General features: G+C 38.9%; 3 protein-coding genes across 4 annotated transcripts; 2 read left to right on the forward strand and 1 right to left on the reverse strand.

Moving 5' to 3' along the window:
* The first annotated feature begins 447 nt into the window (after window positions 1–447).
* LOC120493385 (uncharacterized) lies at window positions 448–4,389 on the forward strand. 2 transcript variants are annotated; one of them, XR_016146027.1, is made up of 3 exons: window positions 448–773; window positions 1,336–3,281; window positions 4,028–4,389. XR_016146027.1 is itself a non-coding variant. In XM_039691960.2 (2 exons), the coding sequence occupies exon 2, from the start codon at window positions 1,464–1,466 to the stop codon at window positions 2,850–2,852; it is 1,389 nt and encodes a 462-aa protein (XP_039547894.2). In that variant the 5' UTR covers window positions 448–773; window positions 1,336–1,463; the 3' UTR covers window positions 2,853–4,389. The 2 variants fall into 2 exon arrangements, 1 of the variants encoding a protein (XP_039547894.2); XM_039691960.2 differs by having other exon boundaries at window positions 1,336–4,389.
* A 93-nt stretch (window positions 4,390–4,482) lies between these two features.
* Window positions 4,483–9,693, reverse strand: zbtb25 (zinc finger and BTB domain containing 25). The gene is made up of 3 exons (XM_039691810.2): window positions 9,374–9,693; window positions 8,125–8,303; window positions 4,483–7,837 (listed from the first exon to the last, which is right to left on the reverse strand). The coding sequence occupies exons 2-3, from the start codon at window positions 8,295–8,297 to the stop codon at window positions 6,709–6,711; spliced, it is 1,302 nt and encodes a 433-aa protein (XP_039547744.2). The 5' UTR covers window positions 8,298–8,303; window positions 9,374–9,693; the 3' UTR covers window positions 4,483–6,708.
* Window positions 9,694–10,396: 703 nt separating this feature from the next.
* On the forward strand, window positions 10,397–13,868 carry zbtb1 (zinc finger and BTB domain containing 1). The gene is made up of 2 exons (XM_039693158.2): window positions 10,397–10,555; window positions 11,680–13,868. The coding sequence occupies exon 2, from the start codon at window positions 11,684–11,686 to the stop codon at window positions 13,715–13,717; it is 2,034 nt and encodes a 677-aa protein (XP_039549092.2). The 5' UTR covers window positions 10,397–10,555; window positions 11,680–11,683; the 3' UTR covers window positions 13,718–13,868.
* The last annotated feature ends 4,258 nt before the right edge of the window (window positions 13,869–18,126 follow it).

The following is an 18,126-nucleotide window of genomic DNA, read 5'->3' on the forward strand; positions in this document are numbered from 1 at the left end:
ACATATGTCTATTGCAAACATCAAGCGAGCTTCCAAATGAGAATTAATTTATGTGTGCCATCTGCTCATCATGGACGTTTCGTTTAAATGCCAGATTAAAGAATTTTGTTTGTGATCATTTGAGGGCCACTGAACTGATAAAGCGAATATTGCCTATTTTTAACAGTATATAGTCCAAGGTGAGCCAAGGTCATTATTAACATTATTAACACTATAAAACTGTCCCTCAGTTTTAAAATCATCTTATCTAATCTAGACCAACAATGTTGCCCATAAAATAAGTAATCAAATCTTGGTAGGCTACTTGTTTACCAAGGAGACATAATTGATCAGATGAAATAAAGACATTGGATGTGGAAAAAAAAAAAAAAAAACAAGGTAATTATCACATTAATAAAAAAATAATTTATAATTTCCAGTGAAGTTTCAAGGGCCCAAAGTAGTTAATAATTTCACAGTGTGGTGTATTTTCGACGTTTATGTGTGGACAAAAATGGCAAAATAGTAATTGTTAGGAAATTGTGTATGTGGCCGGAATGATGGATATTAATCTTCACATTAGCCGTGCCTCCGCCGTGTTGATTGGATGGGTGACGTGCACGCTCACATAAAGCGTCAATCAGCTGGTCGTTATGGAAACCGATAGGCGTGTAACCTGCTGTGCTGCTGAGTGTCCGCGCAAGTCTCTGCGCGCGGCTGATCTGCAGACTCTGCGAGGGGATTTATAAACGCCACAACAGTGACAAGTTTAAGTCGTGTTCTTCACTTTACAGGTAGGTTTTTTTTACTTAACATTAATGAGTACGTTGTTGTACCACTTTTAAAATCTAAGTTTTCCCATGTTGCTCTTCGCATGAGTTGGCGTATATTTGTCATCATCATAAATGTAAAAGTAATAACCGTTTAACTACTTTGCCACAAACAAAAATACGTTTTTAATCGGAGTAACGTTAGCGGTCGTCGAGTTGTGACATTATATCTTTATTTATTCATGTTGCCTCTAATTTAAAGAGATGAAGTTGTTTTTTGCCATTAATCGTATTTTTATAGTTAACTTTTACTGTTAGAACCGGTTAGCAAAACGCCTAGCCTGAATTATTTAGGATGTTTTCATATAAAGAGACTTCGCATTTGTTGTCACGCCCAGTATGCGAGTTTGTTGTTTGTGCTGAAACATTGCACAGTGTGTCGTCTCTGAATAAAAATATAATTAAATATAGACATTTGAAATGCATGATATATAAAACGACAAATAAGTCACTGAATATGATTCAACCAACAAGTGACATACAGCCTTTAAGTTCAGTAATACAATGTTTTTGTGTTGGTTTGCAGCATTTCCACGTCATCTTTAAGCAGACAAATATGTAAGTGGAGAAAACACCCGCTCATGTAGGCCTAATTGATCCAATATTGCCAGTGAGATCAATTATTGACTGTAATAGCCTACTGTTTGATTAACCATGTCCACACAAGAGACTGAATTACCAGACTGCCAAGAGAAGGGGGGCTTGAAGAGAAAACTCACAGGTCCACCCAGGCTTTTGCTGGGGAAGTCAAAATCAAAAGAGAGATTTGAAGGTAAATCACAGAGGCGGCAAAGACAAGCGAAATATTGTGATGGCACATTGGAGAATAATGATCAAGAGAACAGTGACGGAAAAGATGATGAATCCTCACTTATTACCCAACACAGCCCTCAAAAAGCCTCAGAGGAGAGGGAAACCAAACCAGATGCTCCAGGAGATACCTCAGGAATTCTTGTAACACTGGAGGAGGGTGAAAGCAAAGATGAAAATATGGAAAGTAAAATCGACATGACCAGAAGCACTTCAAAAACATCCATTAAGAGGACATTTTCCTCACTCCTCAGGTGTGGAAAGAGGAAGGAATCAGACAGAACAGAAAACAAAAACAATTCTGAACACAACATGTGCAACTCTGTGTGTGAGAATAAAATGAGTAGTGCAAACAATAAGGAAGTTCTTAATGGAAAAAGTAAAAAGAGAGTTTTCTTCACAGTGTGGCCCATTTCTAAGAGATCAGCCACCTCCAATGTCAGGTGTAAAGAGCAAGGCAGTGGCATGGTTTTTCAGGAGATGACGGCACCAAAAGATTTGACATTTAAACAGATCTATCGCATCTTTCCAAGAAGGAAGAAAGCACATCCTATTGATCAGTTTGAGTCTAGTCCTCACAATCCAACACAAAAAGAAGAAGCTGATCAACCGAATCCATTCTCTGCAGCTGTTATGGACACTCTCAAAGGGAGCCAAAAGGAAGAAGACGAAATAAAAGCAGAAATCATTCCAGAGACATTTACATTCAGTGCAGATGTGAGCAGTAACGTCAATATGGAGTCTGAAATGGATAAAGAGCAGGAAATGTGTCCTGACCAAGTTGCGAGTATGAATGAAGAAGAGGATCAGGTGTTACAAACAAGTGGTATTTTGGATTCTGCGGTTCCTCTGTCATGTTGCAGTGTTTCCGAGTTTCCGGCCACCACATCAGGTAGTGATCTGCTAGTCTTAAATAAGGAGACTATAGAGAATTATGCCAAATGCAGGCCAGTGATTACTATAGAGCATGCATATTTATCAGAAGAAGAGAACATGAATGAGGCACCACAGTTTGATGGTCTTACAATCAATGGGTCCTGGCAACATTTAAAAATAACCAACACACTACATCCTTCTGACCTAAATGTGCCTACTGAACATGACCATGGCCGATGTAATGAGACCTTACTGATTCAGACGGCAAGTTCAATGGTGCGAGCAGCCATCCGTGGTGCTGTGGAACAGCTCACTGTCGAGATGCAGCACAATCAGATAGGTTTGGACCATGCGTAATAACCACACATTCACATTCTTTATTCAGCGAATGAATTTCATATTTTTCTGAGACTGTATAAATAAGCTGCATAAAAGAGGAGAGGAATTGTATTAATGCATGTATAAACTCATTGGAAATGTGATGTCAGATTGTGGAAAAGTTTGTATTCACTGTGTTATTTATAAACATTATATATTATAAAAACAATATAAATACTGTTCATTTTCTCACACAAACCGCTCGTTTCGTGTCTTAGGCCATCAATGTGTACTTACATTTACGAGTCATTAAATCATGTTTAATTTGGACTTCTCTGTGCATGCTCTTTGAGGTGGACCCCATAGACCTCCATTGCATGACTGACAGACAAGAACGGTTTGACCTAAAAATATCAAAATTGAAAATACTGCGGAAACAAAGACACCTACATCTTGGATGCCTTTGAGGTAAGCTAAAACATATCAAAAAATAATTTCAAAGTGAACTATCCCTTTAAGGCAACGTTTTAATGATAATAATTGGTCTAAGAACCCAGGTGTGTGTATTGGTTGCTCAATTCATATTTAAATGAAGCCCTGGCAGAAGCCTACGGTGAAGTTGTTAGATGTTATGCTAAGTGACTGTATACATGACAAACTTGGGAGTAATGCTTGAAGGATGACAGAGTGGTTACACTTTATTTCGATAGTCACTTTTTAGACATTCTACTAACTATAAGTAACTTTTCAACTACATGTCAACTAAGTGTCATTAGAGTATTAATAGGCTGTAGTAGACTGTCAGTAGACTGTTAGGTTAAAGTTAGGTGTTAGGAGAATAAGTTTACTTGTAGTTGATAAGTTACTTACAGTCAGTTGAATGTCTGTTGGGGGACCAACAAAATAAAGCAGATATTAAGCTGACAGTCTACTAATACTCTAATGATAGTTAGTTGACATGTAGCGGCAAAGTTACTTATAGTTAGTTGAATGTCTAAAGTGGACTATCAAAATAAAGTGTTACCGGCAGAGTTGGCAGCAGGCAAGATGTTTGCTTTTGTGACTACATGCTACTCTCTTGTGGCATTAAGATGCTACTACAAGATAGTCAGTTTCAGGATAGTTCACCCAAACATTTTAATTATGTCATCATTTACTCACCCTCATGTTGTTGCACACCTGTAACCTATGACTTTCTTTCATCTGCGAAACAGAAAATATTTTGAAGAATGTGCAGTGAAAGTCCATGGGGTCCAAATGGACAAATTGACCAGGAACTTTCCCTATGGGAACGAGGCTTTTGGGGTGGTAGCCTACTTGGTGTGTTTCGACTGCAGGGAACAGGGTCCCCTAAATTCTCCCTCAGAAAGTACCTGCTCGATAGGCCTATACTTTTTCAAATATCAGGAACTTTCGGGGTGCTGAATCCAGCAGGAACTGGAAAGTCGCCTGTAGTCCTACTATGTGACCAGACTAATTTTCTAATCTTAACGGTACTGAAACACATACAGCAACAGGTAAGTGCAGGGTAATTTCACTGGAAAGAAGCTTTTGTGTTAAAAGTAATAGAATAAAGTCATGCAGGAGTAAGTGATGATAGAATATTCATTTTAGGGGTAAACCATTAAAACCAATGACAAGTATACAAACAAAGCATATGCATTATAAATCACAGTATTCAATGTGCCATTTATTTAAAAAATAAATAAATAAATAACCAAACACATTATCACACAATGGCACTGAGTGCTGATGATGAAATAAAACTAAATGGGACTGTTTAAATGCACTACACAAGTCACACAAATAACACAAACGCAAGTTTTGCTGATTTAAAATACTCATCACAGTACGCCAGCCTTAATTTGGGTATTCAATTAATATAACTGCAAAAATGGTGATTTGACAGTTCAAATACAGCACAAAGAAACCATGTATACCATCAGTGATGTCTTAAAGTTGATCAATCATTCTAAATAAAATGTTTTGTCATGTCTCAGTGTTTGAAACATGACTGGAAACTATGTGCCGTTGGTGTTTTTGTCAGGAATTGTTACGTTAGACATTTCCAGTGGCATTGTCCCATCTTAGTTACACACTGCCCCAGTTTATGTACTAAAATTGTTAGCAAACTTGGATTATACTTGCTGGTTCATACACAATATAATCATGAAAATCCTTCAACATCAAAAAGCTTTTAGAAAAGCACCAGTTGCTCACATTCATTTGATAGATTATTCTGATTGTGTAGAAGTCTTGGACAACTTTGCACAAATAGGCACTGTTCACTGTTAACTTGAAAATGAAAAACAACTGGATTTGGTTCAACAGGCTGAGCAATAGTTTAAGTGCTTTTCTTTACAGAGATGTTTGGCAAAATATATTGTAAGGCACTGAACCCGTTTTGTAGGAAATTCGATTTAGGGAAGAAATCATTTAGTCTCTTTGCACAGTCAGTTTCACTCATTAGGCCACAACCCAAAAATAAACAAGAAATAAAAACATATTTTATTAGCTTAAACTGGCCTCTAAAACCTAATAAGATTACGGTCGTTTGTCAAATGTGCCACTTTACAATGCTATTTGAGTTTCCTGCGCATGTGCTTGTTGATTTCATACTTTCTTTGAATATGTAATTGATCCAACAGTGTTCAGTCATCCAAGAGTCAGCAACGTCATTATATATCAACACTACTATCATCAACACTAAGTTTTAAACAAAATTATTTTTATGTTTTAACACTGACAGAGACTTTTGGGACGGGACAGAACAGAAGTGCTGAGTCAGAAAACAAAATTCAATCAAGGAATATTCTGTTTTCAATAAAGTTCAACTCAATCAACAGCATTTATGGCATTTTGCACAAGACATAATTTCGACTTGTCAATGCTTAAAAAAGCAAAAATCAACATTATGGTAAGGCACTTGGAATGAAACTTAAAAGTTGTTAGAAAGTTTTAAATAACTACATATTTATGTACTTAATATGCCCTGCAATTGTACTGTTGGTCTACTAAATTGATATACTTATGGTCTGCTAAATTTCAACCACTAATTTTAATTAATACACTTCAGTTCATCTGGAAACAGATATTCTATATTTGATTGTGCTAAAGTGGAACTATTGCAAGTATACTTTAAGTACACTTTAAATATCTTGCATTTAAAGACTGATATTATACAGAGATCATACTATTCTTACTAATAGTGTTATTAAAACACAATTTCGGCTTAGTATTAAGAGTGCATTGTGCACTAAAGAAGTACTCCAAATAAAATGTAATTATAATATTTATATCAGCAAGTATCAAGTGATCTGCCAGTAAATATGTTAATGGTTTTTACTACTGTAAGTGTGAAATAAATGTATTTTAAATACTTTTTTTTTTCACTTGACTAGAGTGTATATACACTTTCTAAGGATACTAGAAAATGTTATCCTTCCAGTTTCTGCGCTATATCTTTCCAGAAGTTATGATCAATATTTTTTTTTTTTTTTTTAATTTAGGTTGCAGGTATTTCTTAACCCCACACAAGTGCTCGTCAACGTGCGCCTGTAGTAGTATAACTTAGGAAACTTAGAAAAGGATAGTAAGGGGGTTTATTTTCAGACTAAGATTGTGGTAATACACAATTTTTTACGTCTTGTGGCTGTACTATTAAAACAGTGCTTATTTAAACATTTTAGGGATTTACCCCATTCACTTCCAAAGTGTCTCAGTCTAACCCAGATTTTTGCTCTTTAGTTTTTGAGTAAAGGAGAGACAGGTGGAAATATATATTTGTGGTCATCGAAATTATGCCACAAATGCTGTCAATTAAGCTTAACGTACTGAACCCAGAAGGCTCCTTTACCTTACATTGTGTGTTCACATGAATATGTCAAACACGAAGTCATTCCACAGTCACTGCGTCCACGCTCTCCTGAGAGACCTCAGAGTCCAGTGAGTAGCAGGAGCTGCCATTATCCTGAGTGTCTTTGGCTGCGTCCTCTCCCGTGGCTGCGGTAATATCAGGCTGGCCCTCGCAGCCATGGAGCAGCTGCCCGCAGAAGCGGCTGTAGCGATGGTATCGCAGTGGCTTGCCCACATGGGAGAACATGTGCTCCTGCAGCTGGCTCTTCTGCGAGAAACGAAGATTGCAGACGGCACAGGCCATCTTGCGCTTTCGCGTGAAGGCTGCCAACGGGCTGCCGCTCCGTCCGGTCCCGCCGCCTCGTCTGAGTTCTACAGCCAGCTCATCTGCCAGGGCCTGGCTCTGCCGTAGGGCCTCCTCCAGACTACCAGAGTCTATGCGCTCCTTATGAAGCCGCCTCTCCTCCAGGGACGTGTGCTCCCCGGTTTTGTCCTCTGAAGGGCCTTCTATCAGGCCGCTAGGCTCGAGGGCACAGGCTGTATGGGTAAAAAGGTGCTCTTGTAGGCCTTCGGGTGACATGCATCGTTCACCACACCGGGGGCACAAAAGCGCTAGAGGGCCATCTTTGAATAGACTGGCTCGACAGGGGCTCACCTGGGCTGGGGAGAGAGAGCAAAGCTCTTTGTCGGCTTCCTGTTGTTCTTCCTCCTCTACCCTTTCCTGTTTGATCCGTGCCGAAATGTCAGATTCATCCCCCGAGGCCACAGAGGATGCAGCATGGAAGCTTTGAGGCTGTCGCTCAGATGCGATGCCCTCCAGCCCTACAGTGAGAGCTAAACGACCATGTGTGCGATCAGCCCTAGTGCTGGAGCAGCTGTCCTCAGGGTCCCGTGAACCACCAGCCTTCAGGCCCGAGTTCTCTTTACTGGCCAGCTGCGAAGAGATTTGGATGCCATACAGATTGGACATACGGATGGGGTCAGAGGACGCATCGGGGCCACTCTCGCCTGTCTTACGGCAGAGCTGGTATGCATGGAGGAACTTGATGCCTTCCTGAAGTCTGCCCTGGTCTACAGGTTGTTTGGGACCCATGCCAGTGTACATGATGTGTAATAGGTAGCTGAAGACATCTGGTTGAATATCTGTGGGCTGGATCTTGATGCACTCACTGAAAAAAGCAAGACAGTCAATTAAAAACACAATAAGCACTGTATTAATTCTCAACTAATTGTGCATAATTGTCATTTGCTTATATTTAATATTATTATCAAAATGAAACAACTTTTATTGTTTATAAATCAAGTTATTTTGACTTCCTTCACATTCTTTTTTTTTAATTACAAGACTATTAAGCATGATGGATGACCCTTCGATTCAGTACTGATATGTTACAGTTCAAGATAAAGTCAACAGGTGGTAGTTTCAAAAAGTGGTAGTTTTAGAGCTTTAGTTAACCTGGACTGGTGGATAAAGATCATTTTGAAGTAGTTTGAGAAGGCAGCAAGAACTGCACGATGAGCCTTGAAGTATACATTGCCAATGGCAACAGTGCAGTCACACAGAAAGCCAAACTCCCTTTGGACGTTCAGCTGCTGCAGGAGGAACAGACTATGACCAGACACGTCCATCTCAACCTAGAACATACATATGTAGAAGACAGATTTCAACCAAATAAATCCCTATGTATAACTTGAATATTGGTCAAAACATTTAAAAAAATGTAGTCATTATTATTTCATGTCAAATACAGCAACTTTAAGGGAACTTTTATAAATTAACGAATATCATAAAATATTTAAAATAGATTTTTTTTTTTTAAATGCATGAAAAATGTTTTCAAAATGCATGACTCCACCAGAAATACAAAGATTATGTGAAAGGACTTACTTACTAAAGGACTTACTAAATAATACTTTAAACTATATTTCTCTGTTTTTTATTCTCACGGACTATACATTTTTTTCCTTGTCCCGCAGATGAATAGACCAGTGCCAGTGAAGAGTCTCTGAGCCTGAGTTTACTGAGTAACTGGCGACCTCTATCGATCAAAATGCCAATATTATTTTTACAAATTTTCAGACATACCAGATGTTTACATCTGGAGAGGATTGGCTTTTTTGTTTTTTTTTTTACATTGAAACGCATGTGTAAATTACATTCTTACATTATTTATAGGTATGGTACTATTTGGGGATTTTATAGGAATAATTTTCTTCTGAAGCGGCACGTTCCATAGGCTATAACTTAATCGAAGAATGACATATTGAATCATTGTATCAATATAGCCCACGTAATAAGCAGCAACGACTGGATTGTACTTAACGGTTACAGACTCGTGCAACATTTTAAAATCTTTGCATGCAGACCTGACCAGAGAATACCTGACAGTGATTCTTATATTTCATTGCACAAAAGGACATTAACAAACACACAGCAAACATATCGCACAGAAAAATGTCAACGAAAGGTTATTACACAAAATATCGTGTAGGAGTCATTTAGTTCATGCTTCTGTAACATGCATGGTCTTATTCCCAGCAGATTTGCCCGCGACACAATCATGTTAATTTTTACACGTCTAGTCTACACCGATCAAGTGTTGTCGAAGAAAAGGTGTCCGTTTTCATGCACCTTGGCCAACAAAGCATGCATTACCTAAAGCACAGACAAATGCATTCACGCTGTCAAAAAAATGCAATCTTACCAACTATATGAGAGAAACCGATAATAATTTCGTGTTTGTTGCAGCAGGGAAATTCTCTTATGGTCTCGCGGTTCTTCATGCGATTGACGGCTTAGCTTGTTATCCGTCACGTGACCGTACTGTACATTAGCTGAGTCTGATCCAGACGCACGCATAGTGAAAACATATAAAGCAGGCGCTTGTGTTTAAATGCTCGTTCGTTACATTTTTGTTCTGAAAGATCACTCAGGCCCAGTATAAATGCTAGTCTAGTGTGGTAAGCTCGCTAAACAAAAATGCGTGAAGAATAAACATGTGAAACCTTGCATGGACGAGAGAGCAAATCCAGGTTTGCAAAAGAGTCTGACAGACCACCCGAGGCGCTCATAAAATTGTTTTAGTTTAACACACATATAGGGACACTTCTAACAACTTAAAGAGCCTACTTGAAAATGATAGCCTACTACGTCTTTAAACTCATCTGCGTAAAAACGCCTTTAACACATCTCTTAGATTATAGACATAGCAACACAATAGCAGTCAATTGATTGAATGTATAAAATTTGTTTTATTAATATATATATTTTTTTTAATTTTTGAGAATTGTAATTATATCAAATGTAAAAATCCAAACAACATATTAATGACCAGCTATGTAAAATGAATGTATAGGCCTACAAAAATATTTCACATTTCAGTTATAATCAAATTCAAAATTTAGGAGAAATTCAGTTCCCCAAAATGCGTGGCATGTTGGTAGCGATTTTTATTATTTATATAAAAATTACATTATATTAAAATGGGCTATACTAACAATAGGCTAGTTCTTTCTGAAAACAAAAAAACTAAATGTAAGATATATTACATAATTATTTCTATTTCGTTTTCAACACAAGTGTGACCACATTCGTCCTGAAGAGCATATTTTCATACATGGTTTGGTTGCATTTTCACTGTGCTGCGCGTGCTGGGGCGGGCTGGATTTGCGTGAGCGGGGCCGGATCTCAGTGCGGTGATAGAGCTCGCAGAGCGGCTGTGCGGAAGTTCTTTCATCCGCGCTGCACAGAAGGGGCTTCGCCCTCGAGATTAGCTATTCTCGTCCCAAGTTTTCGCTTGGACGAAGGCAAAAGAGGTGGAACTTCTTCGCTCTGTGTTTTAACTCGAATTCTGTCGTTCGCTACAAGTTAGCGCCCATTACCGTCGGTGAGTATTTTCCGTGTGTTTTGCGTGTAAACACGAGCTGCAGTAATATGAAGCTCATAGCGTATGTGCGGGAAGCTGCGCGGGGGTGGCACTGCATGCTTGCGTGAGAGATCTCCCTACGACAACGGTCAGATATATTCTGTTCTGCTGTCTCTTGAGTAACAGGTCCTTTTCAGACTCGATGTTGACACTATAGGCAATCGTATGGTCAGATCTTTTGTGTGTTGACCAAGTAGTTTGATTTTACTTTTAAGTGCGGTGTATGATTGACAGCCATATCGCCCGCATGAGTCTGTCTCTGAAATGGGCCAATGAGAACGCGGGGGCGGGATGTAAACCTCTCTGGTGGCTTTATCATGGAGCTGAACAACGGAAACGAGCTAAATTTCAAGCTAACTAATTATATTGTAGATTCCATTAATTATTATAGCCAAACCAATTGAGTTTATTGACCAAGTTAGCTTTTTTAGGGATTTTTTTTCCCAGGTGAGTTGCCCATTTGGTTATAATATAGTGCAAATATTTGTTTAATGTGGACAAATGGCAAAGGTTTTACATCTAGGTGGTAGTGACTAATGTCGACTATGTGTTCAATACTGACTATGTATCTACTTGATTATTGATTTTGACTGTTTTATCTATGTTTTTCTTATATATACACTACTGTTCAAAAGTTAGGGTTCAGTACCAAATCAGCTGACTAGCATAATTTCTAAAGGATCATGTGACACTAAAGAGTATCATCACAGTAATAAATTACATTTTAAAATCTATTGAAATCAAGTTATCTTAAATTGCAATAATTATTCACAATTTAATTTTTTTTTCAAATAAAATTAGCAAGAGATTTCTTTACAAACCATTAAAAAGCTTTTTAAGTGGCAGTGAATATTTGCATTATAAAACCCTCTCATAGAAGTTGTTTTCTCTTTTTCATCCTGTTTTTATGCAGGCATACACATGTGCTTGTCTGTTTTTGGGTGTCTTGTCATGATGAGTGTTATAATTTTTTGACAGCATGACATTTCAAGTTAAAAATAGGCCAAATGGCACCTGTGAAAAAGTTCGATTCCTCAAACTTGGGTCTTATTAATTGCTATGTGTTTCTTTATGATTGTTCACAGGGTAATGGCAAGGCCAAGCCACAGTGAGCATGTCCTGCAGCAGCTCAACAACCAAAGGGAATGGGGTTTCCTCTGTGACTGCTGCATTGCCATAGGGGACATTTATTTCAGGGCCCACAAGGCCGTGCTGGCAGCCTGCAGCTCTTACTTCAGAATGATGTTCATCCGGGATCAGCAGGGGACGGCGCGGTTTGATCTCAGCAACATGCAGATCAGCGCAGAGTGCTTCGATCTCATCCTGCAGCTCATGTACCTTGGCCGAATCGTTGTGGATCACTATGAGTTTGAGGAGCTGAAATCATCTATGACATACCTACAAATGTACTACATCCCAGACTCTCTTGAGGACCTCCGAGACATCAGAACGTCCAATTTGACACCTTCGTCATCTGCGTCGTCCTCTTCATCGTCCAGTTCCTCGTCCTCATCCAGCGTGGTTGGAGGCAAAATGATGTTTGGCGTTCGAATGTTTGAGCAGCAACGGCCAAGCCCTTCTGAGAATGAACGCACAGCAAAAGCCTCAACCACAACTGCTCGTCAAACCATTAACATCTCAACTGTCAGGCCTTCTGAAGATGTGGTCATTCCACACCCTCAGCCACACTCGGAGACTGTTGTAGATCAGCCGTGTGACTTGAGGAAGAGAACTTCAGGCCGAAGCTCTGCCATGAAAGAACGTCCTCGGTTTGGACGCACATACACGTGCGACGATTGCGGCTTTGTGTTCAGCTGTGAAAAGCTGCTCATCGAACACATCCTCACATGCACCAATCGCAAAGCTTTCCAGACGCCCAAAGTCGGCAAAGAGGGCAACGGCGATGCTGGTAAAGCCGAGAGTTCGAACTCAGAGGGTGCAGATGAACACAGAGCCGTTTGCAAGGGCGAAGAGGACTGGTCAGACCACAAGTTGGATGGAGAGACCGTGATCAGGTCTGTCGCCACTGGCATGGACAGCGAAGCTGCCTTCTCCAGGAATATAACCATTAAAGTGGAACGAGACAATGACTCCGAGAGCGATTTGGAAACTATAAAAGTCGTGAAGGTAGGGAACCACAACGTAGGGAGCTGCAAATTCCGTACTAGGGCATACAAAGACAATCTTGCCGACCAGATTAAGTTTGACAGCGAGGAAGAGGCTGGAGTATCCGCCATGGATGCTTTGGAGGGCCAAAGCACAGGGCTAGAGACGGATCCAAAGGTCCACCGGATCAAAGAGGAAAAGCAAGATGGTGCGTGCATTCCATGCGAGTTGTGCGGAACCCTGTTGACGGAGGAGAATCAGTCTGCTCATTACATCTCCAGCCACATGGGGCATATCTGCGCCTGCGGAAGGTGCGGCCAAGTGCTCATTAAAGGCAGGCAGCTGCAGGAACACGCAGAGCGCTGCGGTGAATCCCAAGGAGCCGAGACGGACTCCCCAGGTGAGGATTCGCTTCTGCTTGAAGATGCCGAGGCTATGGATGAAAGCTTGCTGGAAGGAGCCGACCTGGGCTTTCGCTGTCCGCTCTGTGGGTTGATATTTGAAAGTGAAAGTCTTGCAGTGGAGCATACGTTGTCTTGTCCGGAACAGGAGGCCTTCCGGCCCGTTCTCTTGGAGGACAGCGGCGAGCCAGACCATCGGCGCAAGCATTTCTGTGCAATTTGTGGCAAAGGCTTTTACCAAAGGTGTCACCTACGAGAGCACTACACCGTGCACACCAAGGAAAAGCAGTTCACCTGTCAGACCTGCGGGAAACAGTTTCTGCGCGAACGACAGCTTCGGTTGCACACTGACATGCACAAGGGAATGGCACGGTACGTCTGCCCTGTGTGCGATCAAGGTACGTTCCTTAAACATGATCATGTGCGACACATGATCTCTCACCTATCTGCCGGAGAGACTATCTGCCAGGTGTGTTTCCAGATTTTCCCCAGCGCCGAGCATCTGGAAAAGCACATGGATGTGCATCTGTACATCTGTGGCGTTTGCGGAGAGAAGTTCCGCCTCCGGAAAGACATGCGGAGCCACTACAACTCCAAGCACACCAAGAGACAATGAGGGGCCTCTCTCTCTCTGCAACCTTCGAATCTTTGAAATAAGCCATACTGTAAATGTGAGAACAAATCTATGCACTTAGACACCAATTGTAACCTTTACAACTGCACTTTCTATGTGTATGCAAATTCTGGATGTCTTGCTCAATGTTTTTGGTGGGATATAGTGCCTCAAGCTTTTGTTTTCATTTTCTAATATATCTAGTTAAGTTAAGGCTAGATATCAACTAAATCACACTATCAGTGGTGTTTCAGCTGAAAATGCTATATAGGTTTGTAGTTAGGAAACTGACCCATTGCTATTAGTTTTACATCCAATTAATAATATATGTTCATAAAGCTTTAATGATGGTGCACATTGGCTTGTTAAAGTTTAAAGTTTACCAACATTTTAACTTTAGTATTTAAGATATCTTTTGTCAAAGGGGTCATTTATTATGTTATTGGTGGTGCTCTTTCTTTTGTTGTGAACGCATAGATTTAAGCACATACTGCTAACATTTTGTCATTATTTCAAATAGCTCTAGTGCCATTACCTATCATAATGCTCCATATACAATTGCCCTTAAAAAGATAGTTTAGCCATGTGAAAATTCTCATTTACTATGTGACTTTCTGTTTTCTGTGGACCATAAATACCATTACAACTTTTTTTTTTTTTTTTTTTTAAATATCTGCTTTTTATAGACGGCTTTTGTCAACAGGGTTTGGACACCATTGACTTGCATTGTGTGGATGAAAACATTAAGAATATCTTCTGTGTTCTGCAAAAGAAAGAAAGTCACACAGATTTGGAACAACACAGGGGTGAGTAAATGATCACAAAATTAAAATTTTAGGCTAACTATCCCTTTAAGGCACAGACATAATAAGGAGAGTAGATTGCTAATAGTACGTGGGCACTTTTCCTTCCTTGCACCAGGACACTAAAAATACTGTAAAAAGCAAAGAAAAACACTCTTGTTGATGCCTTTCAGCTAGCTGTCCATGCATAATCGTCTCTCATAAGAAACCCAGGAATCTATGCAAACTGTTGTAAATTCAACCCTAATTTATTGTGCATTCACAGAATTGATGTGAACGGAGTTTAATGGAGTAAAGCAACATTTATTGTGTTTAGTTATTTCAGTATCCCAAAGATAATCATGTAATATTCATAAACAGATTTATAAAGTCTCTCAGTTTTTACGCAAACTACAGTATCTGTTTCTAATAAGGACTATATGACTATTGATCAGAGCAATCGAGCTATGTGGTTTTGTTTAGGGTCCAGATAAAGCTTAAATCGGCTTATCAGAGGTCTTAACATTTCAAATATTTCACACCTTATAGAGTTATTGTGGCTTGATGTGAAGTATGTGAAAATGCAATATAATGCTTGCACAAGGGTGTAGGGTAAATTATTACATGTTTGTATTAATAAACAAGCACTTCTGCAATCGCTATCTTGTCTGAAATATCCTGTGAAATAACCAGGTTGGTTTGTTTTTGTGTTTGAATTACATGGCATTCATACAGGCCACAGAGCAGATTTTTGGACCTGCGATCAGTGAGAACTAACAACGTGGCCATGATATCATAACGATTAATAGGTGCTGTAAATGTTTGGATTAAGAGCAGGCAGTCTGGCTAAACTTTGGACAGTTGGTGCTCCATGATTTTGTTTGAAATAAGTTGCCACATTCAAGTCAATTGGCCTATTTAGGCTAAGGTAAATTAATGACATGAAGTACTGATTTTGTAAAAGATTATCAAGACTGTGTAACAATGGGGTTTATGCAGATCACTGCGTCTATTCTTCATCAGCAGTCATATTTGTGAAGGGCCATCAATCAAATAGAGTATAAGGACCAAAGCAAATGATATAAATTTACAGACAAACAGCTCAAACATTTGCACAGGCTTTTCAGCTGTGAGTGTTGTGATCTAAACCTATAATGAAAAAATGTAGAAATATTAAAAGGAATATATGCAAATACTGATCTTTGTTCATATTTTAAAAAAAAATCTTCAGTGTTTCATACTTTCTTGGATTTAAAAAAGATGGATTTAAATAAAAGTTTAAAAATCTGTGATTTGTTTGATGTAATTGACATGAAATTCTAGCAAACAGGAAGGCAAAACATATCATTGTATATGAAGTATTTACTGTTTTATTTGACAATGATTCATTTATCATATTAAGTATTGCCTGTACTGTAGTCATATACAGGCTGACTGTTGAGTTATTATACTGTAGCCTGACTGTTGGACAATGGCAGTGTAATATTTGCCATGCAAATGATCACTCCAAACCCATCCGGGATATTTTATCCGTTTATTTAACCAACCATATCAAACACAATAACTTGCAAAGATAAATACTCAAAAATATTTTAAAAGGATTTCGAATTATATTTGGTGCATTGTTTGCTGTGAAATTTATGTAGCCTAACTTTGTTTACAACTGCAAGCTTCATTTGTCAAATTTAACATACACGATCAACATGTATTTTAGATTGCATATCACTTTAGTTTTCTGGGTTGTGTAGGCTACCAATGGCTTGCTTTACTGATTTCTTTTGGCTGCATTGTCTGCAGTGGCAATGAAATATATCAGTCGTGTATTGTGCATTAGCGATACCAATCACATAACCCTTGCTCTTTAAAAATGTTTCCAAAAAAAAAAAAAAAATAGAAAGCCACGACTCTAATTTTGAAATTAAGATAAAAAGTCGGAACAAGGAGTGATCTGTGTAGGTCTGTAGGAAAGTAAAAACGTAGTGAACTGACACACGGCCCAAATCGAACGAGCATTTACAGTGTTTATTTGTTTTCAGGGTAGTGCCATCACTAACCTCTAGATGGTGACATTTCTGTTATAATATTCGTGCTTTTCATACATATACCACAATCTACAGGTTAGGTTTATGGGAGATGATTTAAGGGATTTATACAGATGAATTACAGCCCTTTTTTGGCAGTCTAGAGATGGTTTCCCAAACCACAAGCTCATTGGCTGCAAAGACAGTCAAGCTGTTGGAGCATGTAGACATTATCTTTTAAAATCTTAGACATCTTCTTTTGGATTGTATCCCTTAAAGTCACTAGGCCACTTCTATCACATATCAGCACAAACCATCCCTCGCATACATAGCCTGTATTTTGCTATAATTGTCTGCATAAAAACAGGCCCTATCCCAGGCTTTCAAATGAGTTTATGTCTGGTTAAAAGCCCTTTAATGCCTACATGTTCCCCCAACAGCCTGACTGCCTTTGCAGCCAATGAGCTTGTGGTTTTGGAAACCATCTCTAGATGCCTTGTGGTGCTCACTGTGACGCATACAAACTCTATTTGTCCAACTAAATTAGTTTAGCATGGAAAGGAACTTTTTTTTCTCTCTCTCTCTTTGGGGAAATACCTGACTAAGATGGCAGAATCTGTCTAATAAAAAGACCCTTGATTAGAGATGTGGAATTCTTCAATATTTCAGACCCAAAAAATTTGAAGGATTCAACGTAGCTGTATTGCCTTTTGTATTTAATGTAAATTAAAGTAGCTAATGTCTTAGCCTATTCTTTCTATTAACACTACTCTTTGTATTATAGGCTTACCTTGAAATTCTTAGTTAAGAGACATTTTAGGCAAGTGTCAAGTGAACCTAATGTCTTTGTTGAAGCAAAAAGCACACGCTGCCTGCTTTTGTTTATGTGTTTTCATATTATTCTTTTATTATCCACTTGGTGGCACTGTTTTATTCTTATAAATGTGTTTGGAACTTTTAATACCACATTATGAACAGGTTATGTACTCATGGGTGCATTTTAAGAAGATTGTCTGCTTGGCTGCCAAAATTTAGTCTGCTAAATAAGCAATATATTACTTGGCTATGTGTTCTCAGATTACATTATATATTGTGAGTTTGTTAACGTCTCCTCAGGAGCATTTCTAGCCTTTCAACAGTGATAGTCTAGGCCTCAAGCCCTCCATCAAAAAAAAGTGTCTCGTTCAAAAGCTGCATGCGCAATAAGAGCTGCTTCATTGTTAAGAAACCTGTTTGTTTCCTATATGGATGCAAAAGATTCAGTGAACTGCCCGAATGAATCAATAATCACAGCTATTAGAAATCAAGAATCATACATGAAATGATTGCTGAAATATTATTTTCAATTTAAATCTATAAACGATATCAGGTCGGTTTACTATAATCTCTTTATTGGCAAACAAAATTGATAAGTAATATTTTACCGGTTCACACTGTGAACGCAAACGCATATGAGCTTGCTTTCTTAGCGTTGCTGCAAGAGAGTGATTATTTTCTTTTACTGCGGCTGCATCCAAAATCACGTACTCGGGTACACACTTTAATAAGTAAATATGGTGCATTAAAGTCATCTCGTAAAGATCGCATTTACGAGTAACGCACATGAACG

Source organism: Pimephales promelas, chromosome 13 (assembly GCF_988280905.1).
Source record: "Pimephales promelas chromosome 13, fPimPro1.hap1.1, whole genome shotgun sequence".
NCBI classification, from domain to species: domain Eukaryota; kingdom Metazoa; phylum Chordata; class Actinopteri; order Cypriniformes; family Leuciscidae; genus Pimephales; species Pimephales promelas.

What these genes read in the sequence shown, in the direction of transcription:
- LOC120493385 (XM_039691960.2), top strand. Translation starts at nt 1,464, where the DNA reads ATGTCCACACAAGAGACTGAATTACCAGACTGCCAAGAGAAGGGGGGC.
- zbtb25 (XM_039691810.2), bottom strand. Translation starts at nt 8,297, where the DNA reads ATGGACGTGTCTGGTCATAGTCTGTTCCTCCTGCAGCAGCTGAACGTC. An exon ending in ATCTTTATCCACCAGTCCAG is followed by an intron (nt 7,838 to 8,124) that starts GTTAACTAAAGC and finishes TGCTTTTTTCAG; the next exon opens with TGAGTGCATCAAGATCCAGC.
- zbtb1 (XM_039693158.2), top strand. Translation starts at nt 11,684, where the DNA reads ATGGCAAGGCCAAGCCACAGTGAGCATGTCCTGCAGCAGCTCAACAAC.